This window comes from Mizuhopecten yessoensis, unplaced genomic scaffold, assembly GCF_002113885.1.
Source record: "Mizuhopecten yessoensis strain PY_sf001 unplaced genomic scaffold, ASM211388v2 scaffold2329, whole genome shotgun sequence".
NCBI classification, from domain to species: Eukaryota; Metazoa; Mollusca; class Bivalvia; order Pectinida; family Pectinidae; genus Mizuhopecten; species Mizuhopecten yessoensis.
The window spans coordinates 6,320,913-6,344,597 of record NW_018404492.1 but is presented as its reverse complement, the minus strand read 5'-3'; the positions used below and the strand labels follow the sequence as shown (position 1 = coordinate 6,344,597).

Here is a 23,685-nt window from a genome sequence, read left to right as displayed (position 1 = left end):
CAAAGATAAGCAGGACTGGATGTTTATTTTTTTGATGTCAATATTGTTACTATGTTATTAGAAATAAGATGGCATAATTCAGTATTATTTTGGATGCTTTAAAGAGGAAATATTACTAAGTTTTGATAAACATCTGCACTGTAGGTCAGATATGCAAGGTATGGAACAAAAACATTTAAACGTTAAAATATTTCTGTTATGTTATGGTCTATTATGTTACCAAGGAAAAAGTAACATTAAAGACAAATTGACAGTAACAACATTGACAAATGCAGAGAAAAATTACTGTCTAACAAACACAAAAATAGATATGAATAAAACAATTATCCATTTAGAGGAATTATAAGCAGTTAAAAAAGGATAATATATTATTTCTCATATACAAGTAGATAATCAATGCAAAAAAGGCTCATTTTCATCACAAGTAACACAACTGACACTACGATTTATGTTACTGTAACATGGGGTAACATAACAGACATATACATGTAACAACATGGAACAAACCAATATTTTAATGTGTTTACAGACAGAAGTCAGCACATTTATCTTAGAAATATGACTATATTATGTTTATTTTTGAAAATGCAACCCACATATGTTCTGTAATTGGTAAAAAAATGGAATTAATCTTTCTTTTTAAAATTTTGGTAACATAATGGACATTGTTTTTGTGTTACTTTATAAAATGGTAACATAACGGACATTAGTTGGTAACACAACTAAACAGTACACATTCATTTCTTTTCAAACGTGTCTTTACAGATAGTTTTCGAAGTATTTAGATTGAGATATAACTCTCATGACACTAATTTCGACTCTAAGATTTTGTTTGTTTAGTCTGGCTCAAGTTTCCCACTCTAGGACAACATTTTCAAAACTAGATAACATAACAGACACACATACTTGTGTTACTATAATGGGGCTAACACAATGGACAAATATCGGTAACACAACATACTTTAAATAATGGTTTTGTTCAAAATTATGTGTGTTTTATGAATTTTACATTTTGGAAACGTAACGATGTCTGAAGTATAATGTTTGGGAATCGCATCATGTAATGCTTTATTAGATTTAATGTAAATTGTCCTGACTAGTGCAATATTTTTAAATCAAGGTAACATAACAGACAAACATAATTATGTTATGATTAGGAATGGGAGGGGGTGATGCTATGAGGGTGGATGAGGGGGTAATGCTATTAGGGTGAATGAGGGGGGTGATGCTATGAGGGTGGATGAGGGGGGTGATGCTATGAGGGTGGATGAGGGGGGTGATGCTATGAGGGTGGATGAGGTGCTCGAACAGGGGTTGATGCTACGAGGGTGGATGCGGTGCTCGAACAGGGGGGTGATGCTACGAGGGCGGATGAGGGAAGATTGAATGATTGCGAACTATATAGAAATGTTGGAGATTATGTTGTTGTTCGATATCAAGGGGAACCATTCCCTGGCATTATTCGGAAGATTGATGAGGTCAGAAAGGAATTGTTTGTTGAATGTATGAAGAAAAAGATGAAAGGAAAAGAAGTGTTGTTTTCTTGGCCGCAAAAGAAAGATCAATGCTGGTATCGGTATGAAAGCATTGTTACTTCTATCCCACCACCTGTAAAGATGACAAAATCACTGTTCATTGTAAAATCATGGGTGCAAATAATCTCATGAGGTGGCATGCTTTGTATTCGTGTTTAAACTGACCTGTGTTAGTAGTGATACTACTAAAATTTGATCTAAATCGTCTACACATTATTAATATTAATAGGTTCATGTATGAGCATTTAGTTTCACATACCTTCATGTACAATTCATCCAGTTTGATGTTAAGCACTGTTCAATAGTTCTTGTTACCCCTAATGGCGCGTTCGTGTAGAGTACACGAGTATGTATTTCATATCTTTCTTTTGTGGCCAAGAATTTAGTTAATATGATCCTTAGCAAATTTTAGATTATATGTGCGTGTAAACGAAATACTTTCATTTTATTTTAATTACACAAATAATGTTTTTAATTGTTAACTGTGTGTCCCCAATAAGATTTGTAACCAGAAAGTATAGTATCACCTTATTATAGTTTTATAATTCCTTGGGCAGGAAAGTAGTAGTGTTGGGAATCGGTTTTTATTTCATAATCGATGATCAGCTGTAATCGGTGCAAGTTTTTTGATCGATTTTCGATTATTAATCGGTTACTGAGGTAATCCAAATTGTATTGGTTTGCAATGTAAATTTAAAATCAAGGGTTGACTTATGTCCACCTGCTACTAAAAACCATTTTATACACTTTGAACTTTAAGCTCCAACTTGGCCAAAAGACATATTTGTTAGGAAAATTTACCTCCTAACCAAAGCTTAAGTAGTTTTTTAGGTGGATGCTAATCAGATAGCAATAGAAAACAGCACGCAATAATTTCAACCGATTAATTGATTATGGGATTTCATAATTGATTAATCGCAATTGGTTGTGTAACCGATTATTTTTCGATTTTAATTGATCATCGGGACAACACTAGAAAATAGTAAACTTTTTTTCAGCAACTATTGATCCGGTCTGTAATCGTGATATGCATCATCCTTATATAGAGCATAGTATGTGCAGCAGCAGTTTAAGTAATGTTAAAAATCCTGGAAGAAATTGATACATACTAAATATTGAAATGCTGTCGCGTCATTCATTGTCGGCTTACATATTGATGTACTATCTACTCTTGTTTTACTAGTAACACAACGGACATTTCATTTGCATTATAATTGTCCATTGATTTCAATTAAATGTCCATTATGTTACCAACGTCCATTATGTTACATGCAATGTCCATTATGTTATTTGAACTAAATATCCCAATACTTTTTGCAGCATTGCCTATTTTTGGTTCTTTTTGCCCATGGTATATCAATTTATAACCATAAGCTAATATATTGTTGTTTCATAAACAAGCATATGCATTTACGTTACAAATTCTATTCGGAACAGACCCCGTCACTATGCAATTACCTAAGCCATTGATATAGTTTGATTTTTGCCCTAACGAAAAAACTGAGGAAACTATTGTCCATGTCCTACTTATGAAATTGTACTGCTGTTCTAAATTAAACAAAATCTAAGTAAAAGTTCCTGTTTTTTACCTATCAAAAATCAATTTTAAAATTGGTAACATAATGGACATTTTTACCTTAATTACCAAATTTCCGTTGCTATGGTAACCAAACAGGTAATATTTCAGATTTCCGGTATTGAAATAATGAAATACTGATATATGTACTTCAGTTTGGTTATATAAAACTGATTGTTTATTGATGTTGTTTTTGCATTTTTTTCAATTCAGAAAATTGACATTTTCTGATAATGACTCATATACAGTTAAGCAAAATATGAAGACTTTATTTCCAAAAAATCAATAAGTTTAAAGGATCTTATTTAACAGAGGATATTCAAGTATTTGAGTGGTGTTTTTTTTTGGTGTTAAGCTAAGACTTATGAAAACAACCAGATCCCTCGCATGGCATTGCCCCCTACCTGTCGACCCGTCCAGTCGAAATCCCAGTCGCAGTCATAGCTCATACGTGCCATGAGGTCTGTGAATAATTTCCTAAGGTAATCGTAGTCTGGAGTCTCAAAGAAATCCAGTCTCCTCACATACCTTAGATACGTTGATAGCTCATCTGAAATAATTCGGTATGCAACCATCTTCATAACATGTTCTTCTCATGATTAACAAGCTCATATGAACATCACCGTAAAAACAACAGTCTATCTAGAAATTGATAGGAAAATCTTATTTTCTTACTTAATAACTTTTCAGATCTTCCCTTCTGAATTTGTAAAACAAAATCATAAACGATAGCTGTTTTATTTCGTTACTTGGAATTGGAAAAACATAGAAAGAGTAAGCTTATCATGCAGTGAAGATCATAATTTGCCGATAGAATTAAAATTGATGAATTTGACCCGCCAGTTTTAGGGATACAAACCATTGTTGAGAAACTTAAACCTTTTCCAGGAGTGAAGATTTGAATGATTTTAATACTTGATTTTGAATCAGAACTATCATCTATTTTCTAAATTATTGTCTTGCTAGCCAAAGATAAACAACTTTTGTTAAATCTTATTACTTTAAATCTATTTTTTTTAATTTTGAAAATAAAATTTTACATTCGGAGACTTATAGATAATAGATCATTGCAAATTTCTGATATCCCATGTGCATCACTTCTGTTCCACAGTTGGACACAACAATATAAGCTCCATGATTTTTCCTTGAAACACAGAACGTTGAAACACAAAAACACAACCTTCCAAGGCTTAGAATTACCTGGGAAATTTTCACATAACACTTCTATGGGAGTAGCCCTCTTTGTATCACCAATCTTTTGATATCTTTCTTTGAGTGTGTCGGCTTTTAAGCCCTGCCAGGGCAAACTTCCTCGGAGAAAATACATGAACATGTGCCCGAGTGCTTCAAGGTCATCCCGTCTACTTTGTTCTGAGAACAGAGAAATGTAATGGACATTGTTTTAAAAACAAATTAATGATAAAGTTAATAATTAGGGTTTTATTTTTTTCTCAGCAACAAAGAGGTAAAAAATGATATTTCATCCGAGACCACTAGAATGTCAACTGAAAATACTATTCAAAATCTGGAATACCAAAAAAATAAGTTATATTATGTAAATTACAGCAAATCCGGCTTATAGATAATCACATCTGATCTTTTTTTTTCTTTAATAAGGTCTGGAAAATATATTACAGACAAATAAACGTGTAGTTGTACACTAATCCAAAATTTCCTGAACTTAATCTTAACAATATAATTTACAATTTTATCTAGTGCTTGAATATTTGTCAGTAAAATTAGATTTTTTGTAATTTCTATGGACCTGGGATGAACTTTCTCTCACCTTTTCCTAAATGAGTGTTGATGCTCATGTAGCGGGCGGTGCCTGTGAGGCTCTTGTGCTCCCTGTAGGGGATGTGCTTGTGAGTCTCCGGATCAATATATTCCTTTGCTAAACCAAAGTCTATAATGTTTATGATATGCTGTTTTTTTGTTGATTGCCTTCCTATAAGAAAGTTTTCTGGTTTAATGTCCCTGTAGATCAGATGCTTGGAGTGAACATATTCCATTCTTGTAATCTGAAAGAGATTTTAAGATGAATCAATACTGAATCAATATTCTTTACAAAATCAACCTCTTCAAATTACATCTACAGCAAGTCATGTACATAATTTTCTTTTTCGCGTGGGCATGATGGGGAAGTTTCCTATTAAATAACCAATAATTATTTCCTAAGTTTCAGAATTTTATGACAACTGCTTCATCCATTGCTCTGTTATACATGTCTGTTGGAACATTATATCTAGCTAAACAAACACATGTCCATGTTACAGTATAGGGTACATTTTTAGCCATTATACTTTAATGTAAATTTTGTATCTTACAACTTGAAATCATAAAATAAATACATAATGCTGTCACTATGTAAATAAGTTTCATGGAAATTGTACCACAAACAAGTACACTGGAACAATGACACAGTTTTATGTAGATATAAACATACTAATGGTGACCTTGCCTTTCGGTGTTAAAGCTACCCTAATACTTAACATCTGTCTGAAGTTGCATGGCAATACAACCACTACACCAAGACTTTGTTTACATTTAAGGTAATGGAATTTCTCTATTTATAGTACCGATGACTTTGACCTTGGGTTCAAAAAACAAAATGCAGAAATGTAAACTCCTTTAAGTTACCTTGACACTTAACCTCTATATTAACCTCCATGAATTCTATCAAAATAAAGGTGAATAATGATGATGAATCTGTTAACGACTTTCTATTTATAGTAACATTGACCTTGGGTTCACAATGCTAAAACACACTCATTCAAGCTATCTTGATTTTTCATCTTTTATGAAATTTCATGGAATTTAAAGCAGAATTGAAGGTGCTACAAAGATGACATCACTATGTGGCAGACTATAGACAAAGACAACACTGTTGTATAGTGCCCAGTTTCGTGGCAGAGGTATAATAAACCATTGGCTTGAAATCTGACACTTAGGTATTTGAAAAAATAATTGAGAGCTTATGGCTACATTTGGTAAAATTGCACTATGTTAGATGGATATGTATATGAAGTGGATGTATATTAATTATATATAAGCAGGTTGCGTTGAAATAGAGTTTTGTCTGCTCTGCAAGGTATCAATTAAGTGCCATTTATGTGGATATGTATCTTACTTTTGGACACGTAAGGTGCAAAGTAAAACAATGCACGGTATTATCCCTCTCCTATTTAAAGTTAGGCCCTCCATGGCTATAAACATATAAATTTAAACCACAAAGGAGCCAAACAACCTTGGATCCAGTTGAACATGACATTAGTGTCATATTACAGTCCTAGCCTTGAATTCTATGGCCTACCAACCATTACTCTGGCTTTTAAAGTTTTACCTATTCAAAATTCATGAGTGAGTAATCTTAAAACCGTGTCTTTCCTTTTAAAATATTAAATGTTTGTTATCAATGCCCGATCTTTTTTATGCAATAAAAAGTATGACCATTTGAACACTGACAAAATGTTCCAAGGTTAAGGATGTTGACGGTCTATGTTTCATCAAGACTCTCACGTTTAAGGTTGTTGTCCCTTTAGCATGGACCTCACAATGCCAGTAATTATAATCTTAAAATATTCAATGTATATCAATGGAGTATTGCATTAAACTTATGAAAAAATTGACTTATGTCAAAGTGCAGGATTTCAGCAAACACTTTCACCATTTTTTTTACAGTAAAACCATTTGGACACAATTCTTCAAAAAAAAAAAGCTTTCAAATCTATTGGACCAATATTTAGCTTATTTGAATGCAAATAGCAATTGTGTACAGTCTGTTTCTTTAGCTTGTGTGAATGAAAGAAGAACTGATCTTCTGCTGGTAGTTAAATCCACAGTACATAATTTGTTATACATTTGTATTTTTGCCAACATCTAATCAATATACTGTAAAGTTCCAAGAATATCATAGCTTTTTTAAACGATATGCAAAACCAAATAAGAAGGTAATCAAACACAGAAACAACTAATATAAGTTTAATACTTACAAGTTGTACTGCTATCATGAGTACAGTTTTGAGAGAGAATTTCCTATCACAAAGGTCAAACAGATCTTCTAAACTTGGTCCAAGTAACTCCAGCACCAGTGCATTGTACTTCCCACAGGGTCCGAAGTAGTAGACATTTGGCACACCCTCTGAAACACCGCAAACACAAAAGATGTCAAAACAGAATTTGTTAATTTGCAGAGAGATTTGATCTTTGAAATAAATTTTGGGAAAAAGAATTTCTACAAAAGGGTACAGTAATACCTGCATACAACACTCCTCACTTAAACTGTCATCTTATTTATCACGAAGATATTCAAGGTCTCCATTTTCATCTATCCCTATCCTTTTTCTTCACTCCGTAATACCTCTTTCCTGTTTAACTGTAGACTGGCTACCAGCCTGTAAGTTTTTATGAAGAATTTCTCAACTGCATTTTACCAAAAGCTTATCTCCCCCTAGTTTAGAACTTCGGATCAGACATCCAAGTGATCAAAATTATTAGAGTTAATTTTCTTCTAAATAATTCAATATTCTAGAGACAGGGGCCAGTCTAGTTTAATTGTAAAACTCCTTCATATGCGAACTTTTCTCTGGACAACTGATGGCAGTATACCAAGATTTACATATTTATAAATAAACTGTATACTTGAAATGTACGACTGTGTGTAATATTTCATTTCACAACTTTAAACCTTACACTTTTATGAAGATATGAAAAACAAGAATTCATCGAAGTAACAGGACTTACAGAATATGATAGATAAGATATTTTCTAAGACAGAGAGTAATTTGAGCCTCAGTGAAAACAAGATCCTATGTTATATGATGAACACAATCCCTAGATGACTCATCTAGTGAGAGCCTATACTGAGACAACCACAGGACACCAAAATAGATTAAGGCTAATCAAAATCATGCTCTCTAACAGTTTTATTGAGAACACTAAGTAATCATTACATTTCTTTTTCATCCATTCATGATTAGGTTATGTATGGCAACCTCTACTCAATTCAGCTAAATCCATTCCAAGTGAGATATTAACATTTTACTTTCAAAACTAATATAACGGAAATATCAACTTTTTGGGGACACTTTCATTATTGCAGAACATAATTTCATGTGGTAATTCCTAAGTATTTTCATAGATATTTTATGACAGTATTTTAGAAAATCCTATATTCTTTCAGAATAATTGAAAATAAAAAAGGATTTTTTTTTAAACTTCGATACACCACTAATTTTCCCCAACTTAAAGATTGGAATTTTGAAAATACCCAGGAAAATTCATACTATCGGAAAAGAATTATGCTGAGATTAGGTCAGAAACACATCCAAGAGTGTTCCAAATATAAAGTTACCATTATACTCTGTCAATAGAAAACTAGCCGGGACATGACACAGACTGTACATACCCTGTACAAAGAAAATTATTTGCATTTAATTTGTTTGCACAATCATGTATCAAAGCCATGGCTTCAAGATTTGTCCTTTAATCTTCTCTACTTTTCATCATTTTTTTTGCAATAGCATCAAGGTGAAAACAAATACAAGTATGAGGTTTTCCTTTGGGTTAATTAGATGTAAATGTAATAAACAGCGAGTCTACAGGTCTCGGCTCAGAAATCACTGACAGTTAGTATATATAACAGTGGTAAATCTTCAAAAGAAAACTCCAGCAAGACAACACTACAGATATATAAAACACTAGTAGTATGACTAATGAATTAAGAGACCTCCTTCACTACGAATACCACACAACAAACTTTCAATTGTCGTGATCTGGATAAATCTCACTGGGTCTACAGGAATGAAAGCTTAGATGAATTCATACAAATCTTTACAGTGTATTTCTAAACATAAATTCAAATTTCTATTCAACATTGCCAAACAATATGTATAATACAAAACATTAAACATTTAATATGTGTACCTATTGTACCATTGTCACAACTTGTCTGACCAGAGCTAAATATAAAGCACCCGACCAGTGTATATACATACAAAGAATAAAGGAACAAGACTGAAGTGTTGTCCACTTCTCCCATCGTTACATGTATACTGGGCCGATACACAAAACAAATACTGCTGGTCTGGAATGCTATTAAGGGATCTTCTATTTATCACATGGAGCCAAGATATCCAGTTTACTTTCGAAGTACACAGCATAAATGAACATTTTACTGGAATTTTTTAAAGTTCACAAGTTTACAACAATACCTTGTAATCAAGCACCAGTTATTTTTGTTAAAAATAATATTTTGCTTATACTAGATTGGTTAATCAAATACGGATATGGCCATTAAACCTGTAGGGGAACTGACTTTCTAGTTGTGATGCAGATGCAGTGCAGTTGACAGGTAAAACATATAGATCTAGAAAGTGATGGAGTCAGGATTATGACACAAGATGTCAACCTGCCAGACCTCAGGGGTACAATAGGTCTGGGCTATTACAAATATCTCCTTGACCTCAGGATTGGAGGGCTATTTGTGCCCAGGTTTCTATTATGACTTGGATCACCTTGGTTTCAGGGTTGCACCAAAGACTATCTGAGTTACAACACTGACCGACCTATTGACTTCATAGTTAGGGTTAAGGGTTACATGTTCATCAAGGGGCCTGGGTTATGAATTGACCTCCTGATTAAAGGTAAGACCTACTTGTTATCAGGGTTGAGGTTTAGGGTAACAAGGGACCAGTCATGGCACACGTATATTGATCTACTGTTGTTGATGGTGGTGGTAGAAGGGGTGTGTGTTAAGATTAACAAGGGGGCAGGGTTATGACATGGAGGTTACTTGATACAAGGGTTGGAGATAAGTTAGAAGGGACCAGGGTTATGATGACAACTTAAATGATCATATAGAGTACATAAGGGTAATTAGGGGTCATGGCTATGACAGACTTATCTCACCTAAGGGTTGGTTGTAATTTGGGTATTGGGTTGGGGATATGGCATAAACCTGTCAGGCCTTAGAGGGTTGAGGATAGGGGCTGGAACAGGTCATGTGATATCTACGTACCTGCTTGGCCTAACTGTTTGTAAAACCTATACTCCAGATGTAACTGAGGTGCTCGGGATTTCATAGGTTCCTGAAGAAAAAGAGAAAATTGTACTATAGCTATGTGAATTAGAAACATTTTATTACATTTTGCTTCCATATGCTTGCCAGCTGAAACCTACAATTGAATTAAGACTGAGGTGATAATCAGAAGCACACCTCCCACATAATATGCTATCTCTTCAAGGTACATTATCTATGTGTAAGTCTGGAAGAAAAACAGAAGTATTGTAAAAGGAATCCCTTCTTCATTCATTCTTGTAAGACTGCCAAGTCACCTGGAAATCATATACATATTGTATACCTCACATTTTTGTCATGATTTGAAATATTTGTATGCATGCTAAACAAGAAAACAATCATCCTTTAATTCATAAATACAGCACCTAATTACATATATAAGTGACTTTGTATAGCTCTAGTGTTGCACCAATATTATGGGCGGAAATGTTTAAGTTCCCTTTCCTTAAAATTTGACGATATACTTTCAAATTGGTTATATCATACAGAAAACATCATACAAGGATGTGCATGACTGTTAGCTCTACTTCTCACAAAACACATGAGTTTTACAGACATGTTTGAAGTACCAGACCATGACCTACTAACTGTTAAAACTTTCTTCAGCTTAACAAGCAATTTAATCAAACCTTTCAAAACCTATATCACAACTGCATAAAGAGTTGTAGAGAAATTTATATTTTTGTCTCTCATCAGATGATGTTTCTATATTTTATATTTTATGAAGTTCTACTGGAAATAAAATTGTACTCCATCTTCAGATTGTGACATCATATTTTGTTAAGTTAACTGGGCCCAGTAGTTTACATATTCAATAAACATGTAGTGATGAATCATTGATCCTGATTAAAGTCTATAAATACTATTTCGACACTGTCTCATCAATGTACCATACAATCCCTGATAAAAACCCAGGTATATATACTATTACAAATAAAAAATACTCCCCCAATGCCTCTATTAATTTCTGTACCATACCATTCCTAATAAAGCCCAAGGCATATCGACTCAAACCAATAAATGCTCCCACATTGTCTCATCAACTTGTGTACCATAATATTTCTAATAGAACCCCAGGAATATCAACCCTGATAATACCCCAGGCATTTCAACTCCAACGTTGTGTTTTCAAGTTCTGTACCACTACATTCCTAGTAAAACCCCAGGCATACAGACACTGACACTTTCACATTTTTTTTAAATTTTCTATATGTACCAGCGTTAACCCTGATAAAAACCCAAGGCATACTGATTACAATCAATAAATATGCCCACATCAAATTCTGTACCATAAAATTCCAAGTAAAACCCCCGGCATACAGACACTGACACCTTCACATTGTTTTAAAATTTTCTATATATACCAACGTTAACCCTGATAAAAACCCAAGGCATACTGATTACAATCAATAAATATGCCCACATCAAATTCTGTACCATAAAGTTCCAAGTAAAACCCCAGGCATACAGACTTTCACATTGTTTTAAAATTTTCTATATATTCCAACGTTTACCCTGATAAAATTCTTCGGCATACTGATTACAATCAATAAATATGCCCACATCAAATTCTGTACCATAAAATTCCAAGTAAAACCCCAGGCATATAGACACTGTCACTTTCACATTGTTTTAAAATTTTCTATATATACCAACGTTAACCCTGATAAGAACCCAAGGCATACTGATTACAATCAATAAATACGCCCACATCAAATTATGTACCATAAAATTCCAAGTAAAACCCCAGGCATATAGACACTGTCACTTTCACATTGTTTTAAAATTTTCTATATATACCAACGTTAACCCTGATGAAAACCCAAGGCATACTGATTACAATCAATAAATACGCCCACATCAAATTCTGTACCTTACTTTCTCCAATAATCATATATACTTGAGCAAACATTTATTGATCTACTTCTTTAAGGACAGCACTTGGAGCTTTTGAAAACACTCCGATTTAAACATGCATACAGGCTGATGGATACTGTAGGGTTGTCAACATAACATGGGGAACCGGCCATTATAGGTTGTCATATGTCGATGAAATGCTGTAGAGATTAGGTGGACATTTAAGATGATTAAAGTGTAACCAACATGCGTGTTAACTGGTGAATACCCAGTAAATATCTTAAGTATCAAAACATTAGTATTAAGAGGTAAGCCTGCTGATGTGTGTGAACATGATGTTAAAGCTAGGACACCTGATACTAATAGCAATAGATGTGGGCCTGTAATGATTTCATATTGTCAACTATTTCATTATTAAGAAGAAAAAACTTCACAAAACCCTTATTCAGAAAATTAAATTAAGACTTAGTATATCAATAAACTGTAATGATTGTCCCAAGGCCACTTGAACGAAACACAGTTTGAAATTTAGAAAAAAATCATTAGTAAAGGCATCAGCATGTATATATATATATATATATATATGCATACAAGTGTATACGACTATGTACAGCTAGCCATGCCATATCATACCATAATGTATTGTTAACACTACTAGTGTATTTCTGTCCGTGGATATCAGTGTTCCATCCCTATCCAACAGAATATATTGCTTTTCACACAGATTTAACGGGAAAAAAATCCTCATTGAGTCTTGAGCGAACTTGCTCCAGTCCCAAGACTCCTTTTGTTTGACCCCCCCCCCCCCCTAGAATTAGCCTTGGCAAGAATGGTGAGACTGCTCCCGCAGAATCTGTCCGGATCAATATAAACAGGACAGAACCATAACTGATCTGTTTTTCATTGGATTGTCATAACTCACTGCTGTAACTCTCGTCAAGATATTCCATTTTATCCATATTGACTCGGACTTAATCAGACACTTTGAGGACATTATATTAGAAAAGACTTGATTGAATCTTGGTTCGTGAACTCTTATGTTATATATAATCTTTAAATTGCGTTTTACAGAAAAAATATTTCAAACGCTGATTTTGATTCTCAAAATATGGTAATGACTAGTTAAAGTAATGTATTATGATCACTGTACATTAACACAGTATGATAAAGTTACAGTACCTATAGCCAATTTAAATTCCTCACACTCAGTAACTGTACAACCAAAATATGCAAGGTCATCATGTTTTATGTGAAAACTTAATGAAGCACTGACTGAAAAGAATGTGTAAATTATTTCACCCTAGTTATATATTTTTATTTATTAGATTGAACAACGACTTAATTCCAACTTAAATAGACCCCTTAATTCAGCCTAAAACATTTTTTTCCTTGAATTAAAAACAATACAACTATTCAAAACTGAAATCTTACCACATTTTCTTACATTTACAAAATCTAATCATGTAATCTAAAATAAAAACATGACAACTTTAATTATATACTGTTAATCAGATTCATGATATACAATAAGTATCTTTGTTTTAAAATGGTGCTATTGTTACACCATGTAAACAGACATCACTATCTAGGATATTTACTTATTGCATTGAAGGGAGATTTACAAGCCCCTACAATGAAGAAACCACTTTATAGAGATTGATAAGTGGGTAGATTACAGTTATCACCTATAACACACACAGACGCACTATAAATCGTTTAATATGTAGCAGTGTTTCCCCGCCACATTCAACAAGCTGACACACAAAGCAAAATGACATCCTGTTGAGGATAAAACCACCAGTGAGTTTAGGGAGATGGCGATCACTTACATCACTTACACACTCGCTCAAATGACAGTTCAGAGAGTGTGTGAGTAGAAGACGTCAGCTGCTCAGCCGCTGTACCAAACTGAGGCTAACAATAACGGTACCACTTGTTGACATTCAAGCTGCAGGAACACTACGTACTTACAACAAGCGTTGGTTTGTTTTCACCTTGTGTCCCAGATAAAAACTTGTTTACTGGTAACACAAGGACAACTCCTGCTGATCAATACTCCTAAGGGTACAGTTATATGTTACCTTACCACTAGCTATAGCTACATTACCCAACACCTGATTTAATTAATAGTATTGACACTTTGAATGGTTAGTGTCTATTTGTCCAGTTCTCTCTGTTTACTCTAGTTTGTGTGCTCTGCTCTTGAACATATCTGAAGATGCTGATATTACGTCATCCAAATCAGCACAATTTTTAGAGCAAAGGAGTTTCGTCTCAATATTCTTATGCTGTATCGTTGAGAGATTCAACACAAGAAAGGAATAAAGGTTAAATTTTCATCTTACCAAAAACCAGTAACATTATGTAATTCAAACAACACTATTTAAACTAAAATCATCCTATAACAAAGGAAGATTTCCATCCTCTATAACTGAAAACAAATATCTACCTCGTGCTTACATGATGTTATATAAAACAGCCGTGAAAACAGGTGTAAACCACATGTTGTCAGAACGATGTCAGTTCCATCTTTGATGCAACTGGAAATGAGTCAAGTTGTTTGTCATGGTTTTTTAAGAAACCAAAGTTTCTCAATCCTACCTGATGACATCATAGCCTTCTTAGTTTATTTGTACAGTCCTATACTGCCATCTTCTCTAAGTTTATTTATAGTCCTATACTGCCATCTTTTCTAAGTTTATACTGCCATCTTTTCTAAGTTTATTTGTAGTCCTATACTCCCATCTTTTCTAGTCCTATACTCCCATCTTTTCTAAGTTTATACTGCCATCTTTTCTAAGTTCATCTTTTCTAAGTTTATTTGTAGTCCTATACTGCCATCTTTTCTAAGTTTATTTGTAGTCTTATGGCTATACTGCCATCTTTTCTAACCAAAGTCTTTAAAAACAAGAGCGATTTATTTGCTGAAGAATTCATGAAATGGAAGCTTTGTATGTTTCATCCAGCGTAACATTTACTTGGGACATGTATGTGTTGAAAATGAACTCTTTCAGAAACCATGTGCTGCTGAAAACAGTAAGTAGAAATAATTGTCTGCGACGGTACACAGCAGTGACAAGGTTTCACAAGAACATTCCTAGTTTCAAATATTATTTTTAATTTGATGAGAACATCACAACATACATATTTTACTGCTGACACTTGTTTTTTTAACTGTTACATTCTTTGGGTTTTATTTCAATAATAAATACCTCGGTAAATAACAATCTGGTTCAGAACTAAGCTAATCCCTTAGTAAATAACAATGTAATCATACAGCCATAGGTCACCAGTTGGTATCTAACCATGAATCATGATTGCAATTATCCATAATCGAAAAAAATCCCACCACAATATTCTTCAAGGAAACATTTGTTTACATTACTGTATACGAGTACATAATAACCACTTTGTAACTATGGAAACAACCATGATCAGCAATAAGAAAATCACTTTTATTAAAGCCCTAAATCAAAGCGAAAGAAAGTCAATATCTGCTATACCTAATCATACTCAACCAGATCCACGCATGTCTCAAAACTTCATGAAAATGTCAGCATATAATGAAATATTCATTTTATCTACATAAAACATCAATATGTACAGCTGATCTGCACTGCCTGCAGACCTGCAACCAACATCTGTGCTTTCTTAATTTGTACTAAGTATTTACTCTGAAAGCAAACTGGCAGGGTATTACTCCAGCTAGGTAATGTACCACATACCCCTGCTACTGGTGGTTGTAACACATTACCCCAATCCATTTCCCCAGCATGATTGACATTTATGCAACTAATACCCCTCTTTGCATTATCAGAGGTATCCCATGCATTGGCCAAGGGGGAATGACCTGATATGTGCTACTGCCAGGAGGCCACTACTGCACACAGCCATGTAACAAGCCAAAATACAGGGCCCTCGGGAGTCATAACCTGATAAGCCATCAGCAAGATGACTTCAGTTAGCTTCGGTGCCGAGTCTCACTGGTGGAGAGATACAGCTGGTGGAGGAGACAGCTGTAGAAAGCAGTAGTTGCCCTTTCAAAAATATTTCCAACAACACAGATTCATTTGAAGGAAACAGACACAGAACTATGAGTCATTATTGGTTTAACAACACAAATATTCACCTCTACCATGATACAATGAATGAAGAATTAAAGACATACAGAATTAACATACCAATATAGACGTGTCTGGGCTTAAAGTAAATAGCTATCATGATTAAATCTTCTAGCCCCAAACACAAGGATAAGTCTGGAAAAGGATTTGGGGAGGAGTATGTACCTCTTTTTTAAATCAATGAATCTCACAAACTGCTCCAAGGACCAATATTGTAATTCAAAATCCCTATAATACGGATAAATCATGACTTAATGAACCTTTAGTTGAGATATGTTCAGCAGATCTTAGAGATAAGTCAAAAGCTATTACAAATGCTGCTGTCTCTCGACCCTTACTCCCATCCCCAAACCACAATCAATCGCCATGGCCATGACTAATTACGAACCAAAATGCTCCCCTCCCCCTCACAAACTTTCAGGAGCAACCAACGGTCCCCTCATATCTAGAGCTGGTCTAGTGTAACTACCAACCATTCTATGCCAAAATGGCCACCACAAAAATAGATTATCCACTACTAATTATGAGCTATACTGTCCACCATATAGATCTAGAGTACCAACCAGTATCAATTAATCCCCCTACATGTTATCTACCAATACAACAGGCCATGTATCATATAGACCTAGCATAGCCAACCAAGATGATCTACAAATTATGCTGCTTAAAACAAATCTAGCATAAACAGTACTTATATGTTACAAGGTATAAGCTTGTGCAGTTAAAAAAAAAGCTGGCAAGAAAAATAATATGAGCCAGTTAGAATTCAACTACTTTGTAAACAGGATATTTGATTCTGTCACCGATAATTTACCTTACAGAAAACTTCACTGACAAAATCTGAGAAATTGTGGTGACTGTACTATAGTACTCCTATTTCAACAAAGTGCCATAATTAGCTTGCTCTTCATACTTTTTTGGTTTGCAACTTTGCATTAAAATTAACTTAATGACAGTATTGCAATAAAGGAGTATTACTTGCACAAATTATAAAGTTATCTTTTACAGAGTCTTTGTCGAAAAAAAAAGAAAAAAAAAAGGCTTACAAACGACTATTTATAGGTTTTTGCTGGTGAAGAAGTCATTTGGAAATGAGATAAATGACATGCATGTCGTTAACAGATACAGCTCTATATATAGCTACTGTGTATATATATACCAAATCTACAGCTGGTGATCACATAACCAAGAATTAGTTCTTTGAAATAAAAAAAAATCATCATTTCATTAGACCAAACTAAATTTTTGTGTGTTTTTTCCTGCTTTCCTAGAAAGACTCTTTTCTACCTTAATTATTATATATTTTATAGCTAATTATTCAGAAACGGGGGTCTACAAAATCAAAGAAGTAGAATAACTGATGTGCATTCCACATTAAATACATCTATTCAATCAATTATGATTTCAACAGTTGGACTTCAATCTTCATGTCAATATCCTAATGGAACAGGAAACACACATATAATTGTATTCGGCCTTACTTTTGTATTCCAACCTAATTCTGCCACACAAAACCCTATTTACAACACCAGGGTTAGTCAGGTGATGTTATCAGCTAATTTATCATTGTATATATGCAACTATAGATGTCATACCTTACAATCAATATCTACAAGAAACACAGTGTTATCCAAATCAGTCGATTTTTCAACAACTATTGATTTCATCTAAGTCACTGACGATCCGTGTCTGATATCCGGCATATTATGTTTGTTTCTTTCTACAAGCTTTAGTTTTGAGGATTCCAAACGAACAGTCGTACAAATGGAATGACGCTAGACCAATTTAAGCCTCACATCTTGTGTGATGCTTAAAACATTACATAGTACTTTTCATATGCTTAAAGTGAAAGAAACATAATGTCTTGCAGATTTTCTCTTCTGGCTTATGGCTAAAGACAGATTATAGCCAATATGCTTCTATTGCCACAGATTTGGTCTTGACAGGACTGAAAATCAATAGCAGTATACTAGCTAACTACAGCATACCTCTCTGCCACCACTCCATATGTACAGTGCAAAGATACCATGTACAGCCCCTACCTGTTGTTATATATGTACACCAATCAATGAAGTTTCCAGTCAATCTAGTATAGACCACAGCTCAAAATATCGGACACCTTATTAAGTGTAACCCATGGCAAACAAGACATTAACATTATACCTGAGAATTTAATGTTGGTGTTTGAACGTAAAAATATGTCCTTTCAAGAGGCGATGGCAATGTAATAATACGATATAGTGACATTTACCTTTACAATTAAATGTTGAACGTAAAAATTGTGTATGTTTACGAGACAATGACAAAGCAATATGACGACTTTTACAGTGACTGATGATCAACAATATGATGCTTTATTTATATTCCAACGACTTTTCAGTGTTTCTTATAATAGTCTTCATACTAACTGTTAGACTGAACCTGACAATAAACCTCAATTTATAACTATCGTAAATAGAAACATACATCTCATAATCATTCATGTTATTGCTGCATTTTTCATCTTAGAGAAGTAAAATGTAAAAACGAATTGTTTTTTTAATCTAAAAGCCAATTTTGAGGTTGGTAAGTCATAACATTTTCAGATCTTGGTCTTAGTGACGCTGTAGTTGTGGGATATTTGATAATGAAAGATTCCAAGAAATATTACTATTAATCAAACTACTTGGATTCCAACAAGTGTGTATACATGGATTTGGTACTAAAATCACCTTATGGTAGATTCTGTACATGTGTCCCAAATATGAAACAAATCGATTCATTTAAGCATTCAAAATCAAACAGAAGCATGAAATATATAGTGGAACAAGGTCAATCCAGCACCTTCATCCCCAGACCTGATTACGAAAGGAGGGCGATACAATCAGACTACTGACATGGGACACTTTAGAAGAAAAAAACCGAAAATGAGTCTACCGTTAAACGCAGACGGATATAGTGGGACAACCAGATGAGTGGTGGCTAGCTTTAGTGTTTAACATGTAAAAGTATGTAAATAGTGTACATGGTTATGTATATATATATACACATAAATCATCATGATAATTCATACGCATGAATCATGTTCTTTATATATATATATACATGCATATTATGACCAATCAGGCTTATGTCAGCATCAGAGGTTTCCCCTTTCGTGTGGGTTTTCCTGTACTATTTTAGGCGTCATATGCAGAAAATACAAGGATGACCATAAAAGGGTAAACAACACCAAGCACTCTGAAACTTTTGGACATAGTCATGTTAAGGTTTGTGCACCATTCAATAGTCGCTTCATCACACAGGAAAGGCCTGACTCAATACTACAAAGAATGAGTTCAAATACAGGTCATTCAACCTACACATAGTTTGTGGTTACATCAACAACATGGGCAGATATATGGGTTTTTTTTATCAAATAACATTTCCAGCAAAATATTTTCATTAGCAGTGCATGTTTTTCTATTAGAATGTTTACTCACCAACTTAATAGCGACATGCTCATTGTTGTATAGGTTCTTGCCTGAAATTAAAGGAAAGATCGATTAAAACACATTACATAATGTACACATCATGAAATACTCGAGCAAAGCAGACGTACAGATTTTTCAAACACTAATTCCTGATGTTCAACGTGCTTACCCTATTTTGTTTATATTACAACAGCATTGCAGACACTTTCAAATGTATTTTGTATGTTTGTTGTATATACATGAAGGCTGATGACAGTGATGATAACATTTTACTGGTTCATCTGTTTGTGAACCTTATATATATTAACCATGACAGCAGGTATTCAGACAAATACATGTACAATTGAGCAATAAATGCCTTTTGGTTTATTTACGGATGTGATTTTATTTTATGTAAATAAAAGTCTGTATGCTCAGATATAATCCTGTAATACTATTGTTGTAAGTTAATTACCTTCATTCAGTTCATTAATTTCAGTTCTACAATCAAGTACCACAACTTTGACAACTACGTATTTAATGGAAGATAATTCAGCCATATTGGGACATCATAATAAAATTTGAATATCTTTCTCAGTGGTCAAAATATGACCTGTAAACATGGTTGGTGTATTTCATGCAATAATACATAAAATCTTGCTATGGGATTTGGGACACAGCATTGTGGTACATGCATTGTACAAACTAAGTCAACAGTCCCCTGAATTTGTTTTTTGTATACCTTTCAATGACAATGACACGACTTGTCCAAATTTCAAAACCAACAAAGGCCTAATTCAATGGCATACGATCATGAATGCAGCTTTTATATGTATACCTTGCTTTGTGAGTACGAAATTTGATCTGATCAACATGTGTACACAGTGTGTGCTCTAAACTGTCCTGATGTTTCACCCTCTCAACACTTTAACCTCTTCACAGGGTGGAAATCTCCCCATAATGGTATCAATTCTTGCAGATTTTTTTTATATTGACAATGGTTGAATATTAAAAAATGATATTTTTAAAAAGTAAATCAGAGGACCAAACTGACCCTCACTGACCTTTGACCTAAATCATATATTTCCTGCATTGTGCATCATATAGCTATGACATTTCACATAACCTTTTACCTTGGCTGTTCAGGTCTGTGTGATAAGATGTGCAATACACAAAAAACCAAACCAAAGTCAAAATGGTCATGGGTGTGGTTGGTACTCAATCCTAATTAGAGCTCAGAGAAAGCTGAAGCAGTGCAGGGATTTGACATTTTGACCTCACGCTGTGACCTTGTGGCTATAATACATACAGATGGGTTGTGGTAGCTATAGCTATAGGCTACTACACACGGCCATGTCATAATACACACACCTATCACATTTCATCAGATATCATGCACTGGCCATGGTCTGGCAGTGTATGGTTTTGACAAGCACTAAATTGCAGTTATTTAATTTTTGACCCCTCGTGGACCTGTGTGATTACACATGTACATAATCCTGTCAGTGTCATAATACTTATATATGAAATTTAAACACATAACATTTAGTGATACAACATTATTCCAGTAAACTGAAGGAGTCAGTAATGTGACCTTCAGGCTTGATTTTAATTAGAACTGATAGGTAATTACAAGCAACTGTCTTTACATATTAATCATATAGTATGTATATCGAGTTTCATAAAGAACATTCAGACAGATTGTAGGTACACAACATACCATCATACATGATGTAACTTCATCAAATAATCTTCAGGGATTTGCAAGTATACTGTAGCCCAGATAACTTCTTTGTGGGAGGTATGGGGGTATTTAAATAACCAATCAATTAATAATTTATGAAAATAATGAAAAGTGATTCATGATTCAAGATTTAGTTTTTGGTTTGGTTTGGTTGTGTTTTACGTCCTATTAACAGCTATGGTCATTTAAGGACGTGCCAGGTTTTAGTTTAATGCAATGGTGTTTTTTTAATGTACATGTAGCTATTTCTTGCTTTCGTGCAACTTTATGGGCTAACTGGAACCAACTGCAAGTTATGTAGGTCAAGACTTTTATTGGTTGAACCTTATATATTACTTTAGAGAAACGCCCTAACAATACATGTCAATATTTAGGGTTATCATGTTATGTACACACACATCTAAAAGCTAGAATGTTTGTAAAATTCCAAAAGTTACAGAAGTAAGCCCAAACTAGAAATATTCAGGCTATTCGACAACACTTTATAGTACATAATGCATGTCTATATACGTATTAAACTGTGTAGGTAAAACGAACAGTGAGAGAATCACAATCTAGAGGACTTATCTGATTTTGTCAGAATATTTTAATCATTTATCAATTTAAAGCTAGCTTAAGACTATAAATACTGGACAAAGTTATATCAAAATGGATAACATTAACAATTAGTTTGAACAACAAATGTGGTCTAGTGATGCAACATAATGTATATATATATTGTAGCTTAGAAAAGATATTGAAAACTAATATATTATTTCTATACATTTATCACACCTCATTTCATATATTTAAAGACTCTTCTCAGTGCGTATGGGGATAGCGGCAAATGTTAGATGGAGTCCAACTAACGATGGTTTTAATTCATAATTCATTGAAAACAGAATGGCTTTATCTTTTTTTCCTTCATGGCCTTTATGTATACGCATTTATATGAAAAAGGATCATTATCCCAACATCTTAAAAGAAAGCAAGCCACATGGTAGGATGCTGCCTCTGGGAGCCAAAGTACAAAATGAGTCATCATATTATGAAATGTGACGCATTGCATTAATTGTTTTCATCATGACATCATAAAAAGAACTATGTTCAGCAAATGGTAGATAATGAATTTTTTCTTGTTTAGGTATGTTTTAATTATTACATGGTTCATACAAACTTTTGACCTCAAAATTTAAGGAATTTTCAAGGGTTTTTCAAGATAAATTTTGAAAATTCAAGGGCTCATTTATATCGCAAAATAAACAAACAATTTCAATAAACAACAAGGCATTGAGGGGCTGGGATTGAAGGAAAGTCATCGGCATCCGTGTTTGTATTTGGATTAGGAACAGTCGAGGTAGGTCTCGATGTACTTGCCGTTGAACTAGAGAGTTTGGTATAAAAGTCTGTCAAAGGCTGAGGTCGAGCGGTCCCCGAAATTTCAACATTTTTTTAACTTTTCATATGTGATGTAAGGGCGTATTTCCCCCCATCTTGCCCAGATCGATAATTTTGTTACACAGCGAGCACAAAGCAGTGTCACTTATATACTGAATAAACATGACAGAAATGGATACCCAACTAATTTCACTGATTTTCAAGGGTTTTTCAAGGACTCCCATTGATTTTCAAGGGTTTTTCAAGACTTACAGTCATTTTCAAGTTTTATTTTAAGACAGACATCAAATTCATGGGTTTTTCAAGACCTGTGTCTTTTGTTAAGATTTTCTTGATAATATTTTAAGTGATCCATTATCTGAAACCAAATGATATCTGACCTAGCTAATGGAAAAAGTTCTTAGTTTCCCAATTAATCACTGGTATACAAGTAATAAAGGGTCAATATCTACCAAACCAAAAGGGATTAACAGGGTGCTGATACTAGACTTATTCATGAATTTCATCACAAATAACTGTATAACATACAGAAAAATGTAAAGTCTGTTTGACTTGTAAGATTTCAAGGGATGGTATACTTATAACAAACACAGGCTTTTGATTATCACCACTAATTAATACACTAACAGTACCAAATTCCACAGTGCAATTATACAATTAGTATTTTAAATTTTTTATTATTGTGTTCAGGTTTTACTTACATACTGTACATGCAGCTTTATTTGATAAAAATGGAAACCCAAACAGCTGCGCTTCAATAAGCCGACGTTTCTTTTTAGACCCAGATTGAAGACAAGCTGATATGTATACAGCAATATACAATTACTTCCAAATTTTTAATACATTGGCAAAACAAGGTTCCAAACAAATTATAACACCATTATCATAAACACTCTCGATCGTGTCAATTAGGAAAAGGAGCTCTTTTACGTCTACCTAACTCTGTATGCCCTCGTCTACATATTA

General features: G+C 33.9%; 1 protein-coding gene across 8 annotated transcripts in view; it reads right to left on the bottom strand.

The window, feature by feature from the left end:
- LOC110445686 (casein kinase I-like) overlaps positions 1-23,685 on the bottom strand; it is a 48,866-nt gene that overhangs the window by 22,870 nt on the left and 2,311 nt on the right. For all 8 annotated transcript variants that reach the window (XM_021490445.1, XM_021490442.1, XM_021490446.1 and 5 more), the window contains exons 2-7: positions 19,629-19,669; positions 10,130-10,199; positions 7,104-7,252; positions 4,898-5,132; positions 4,312-4,482; positions 3,516-3,661 (exon numbers count right to left, since the gene is read on the bottom strand). In XM_021490445.1, the coding sequence (XP_021346120.1) occupies positions 3,516-3,661; positions 4,312-4,482; positions 4,898-5,132; positions 7,104-7,252; positions 10,130-10,199; positions 19,629-19,669 (812 nt within the window). The remainder of the gene's footprint in view (positions 1-3,515; positions 3,662-4,311; positions 4,483-4,897; positions 5,133-7,103; positions 7,253-10,129; positions 10,200-19,628; positions 19,670-23,685) is intronic.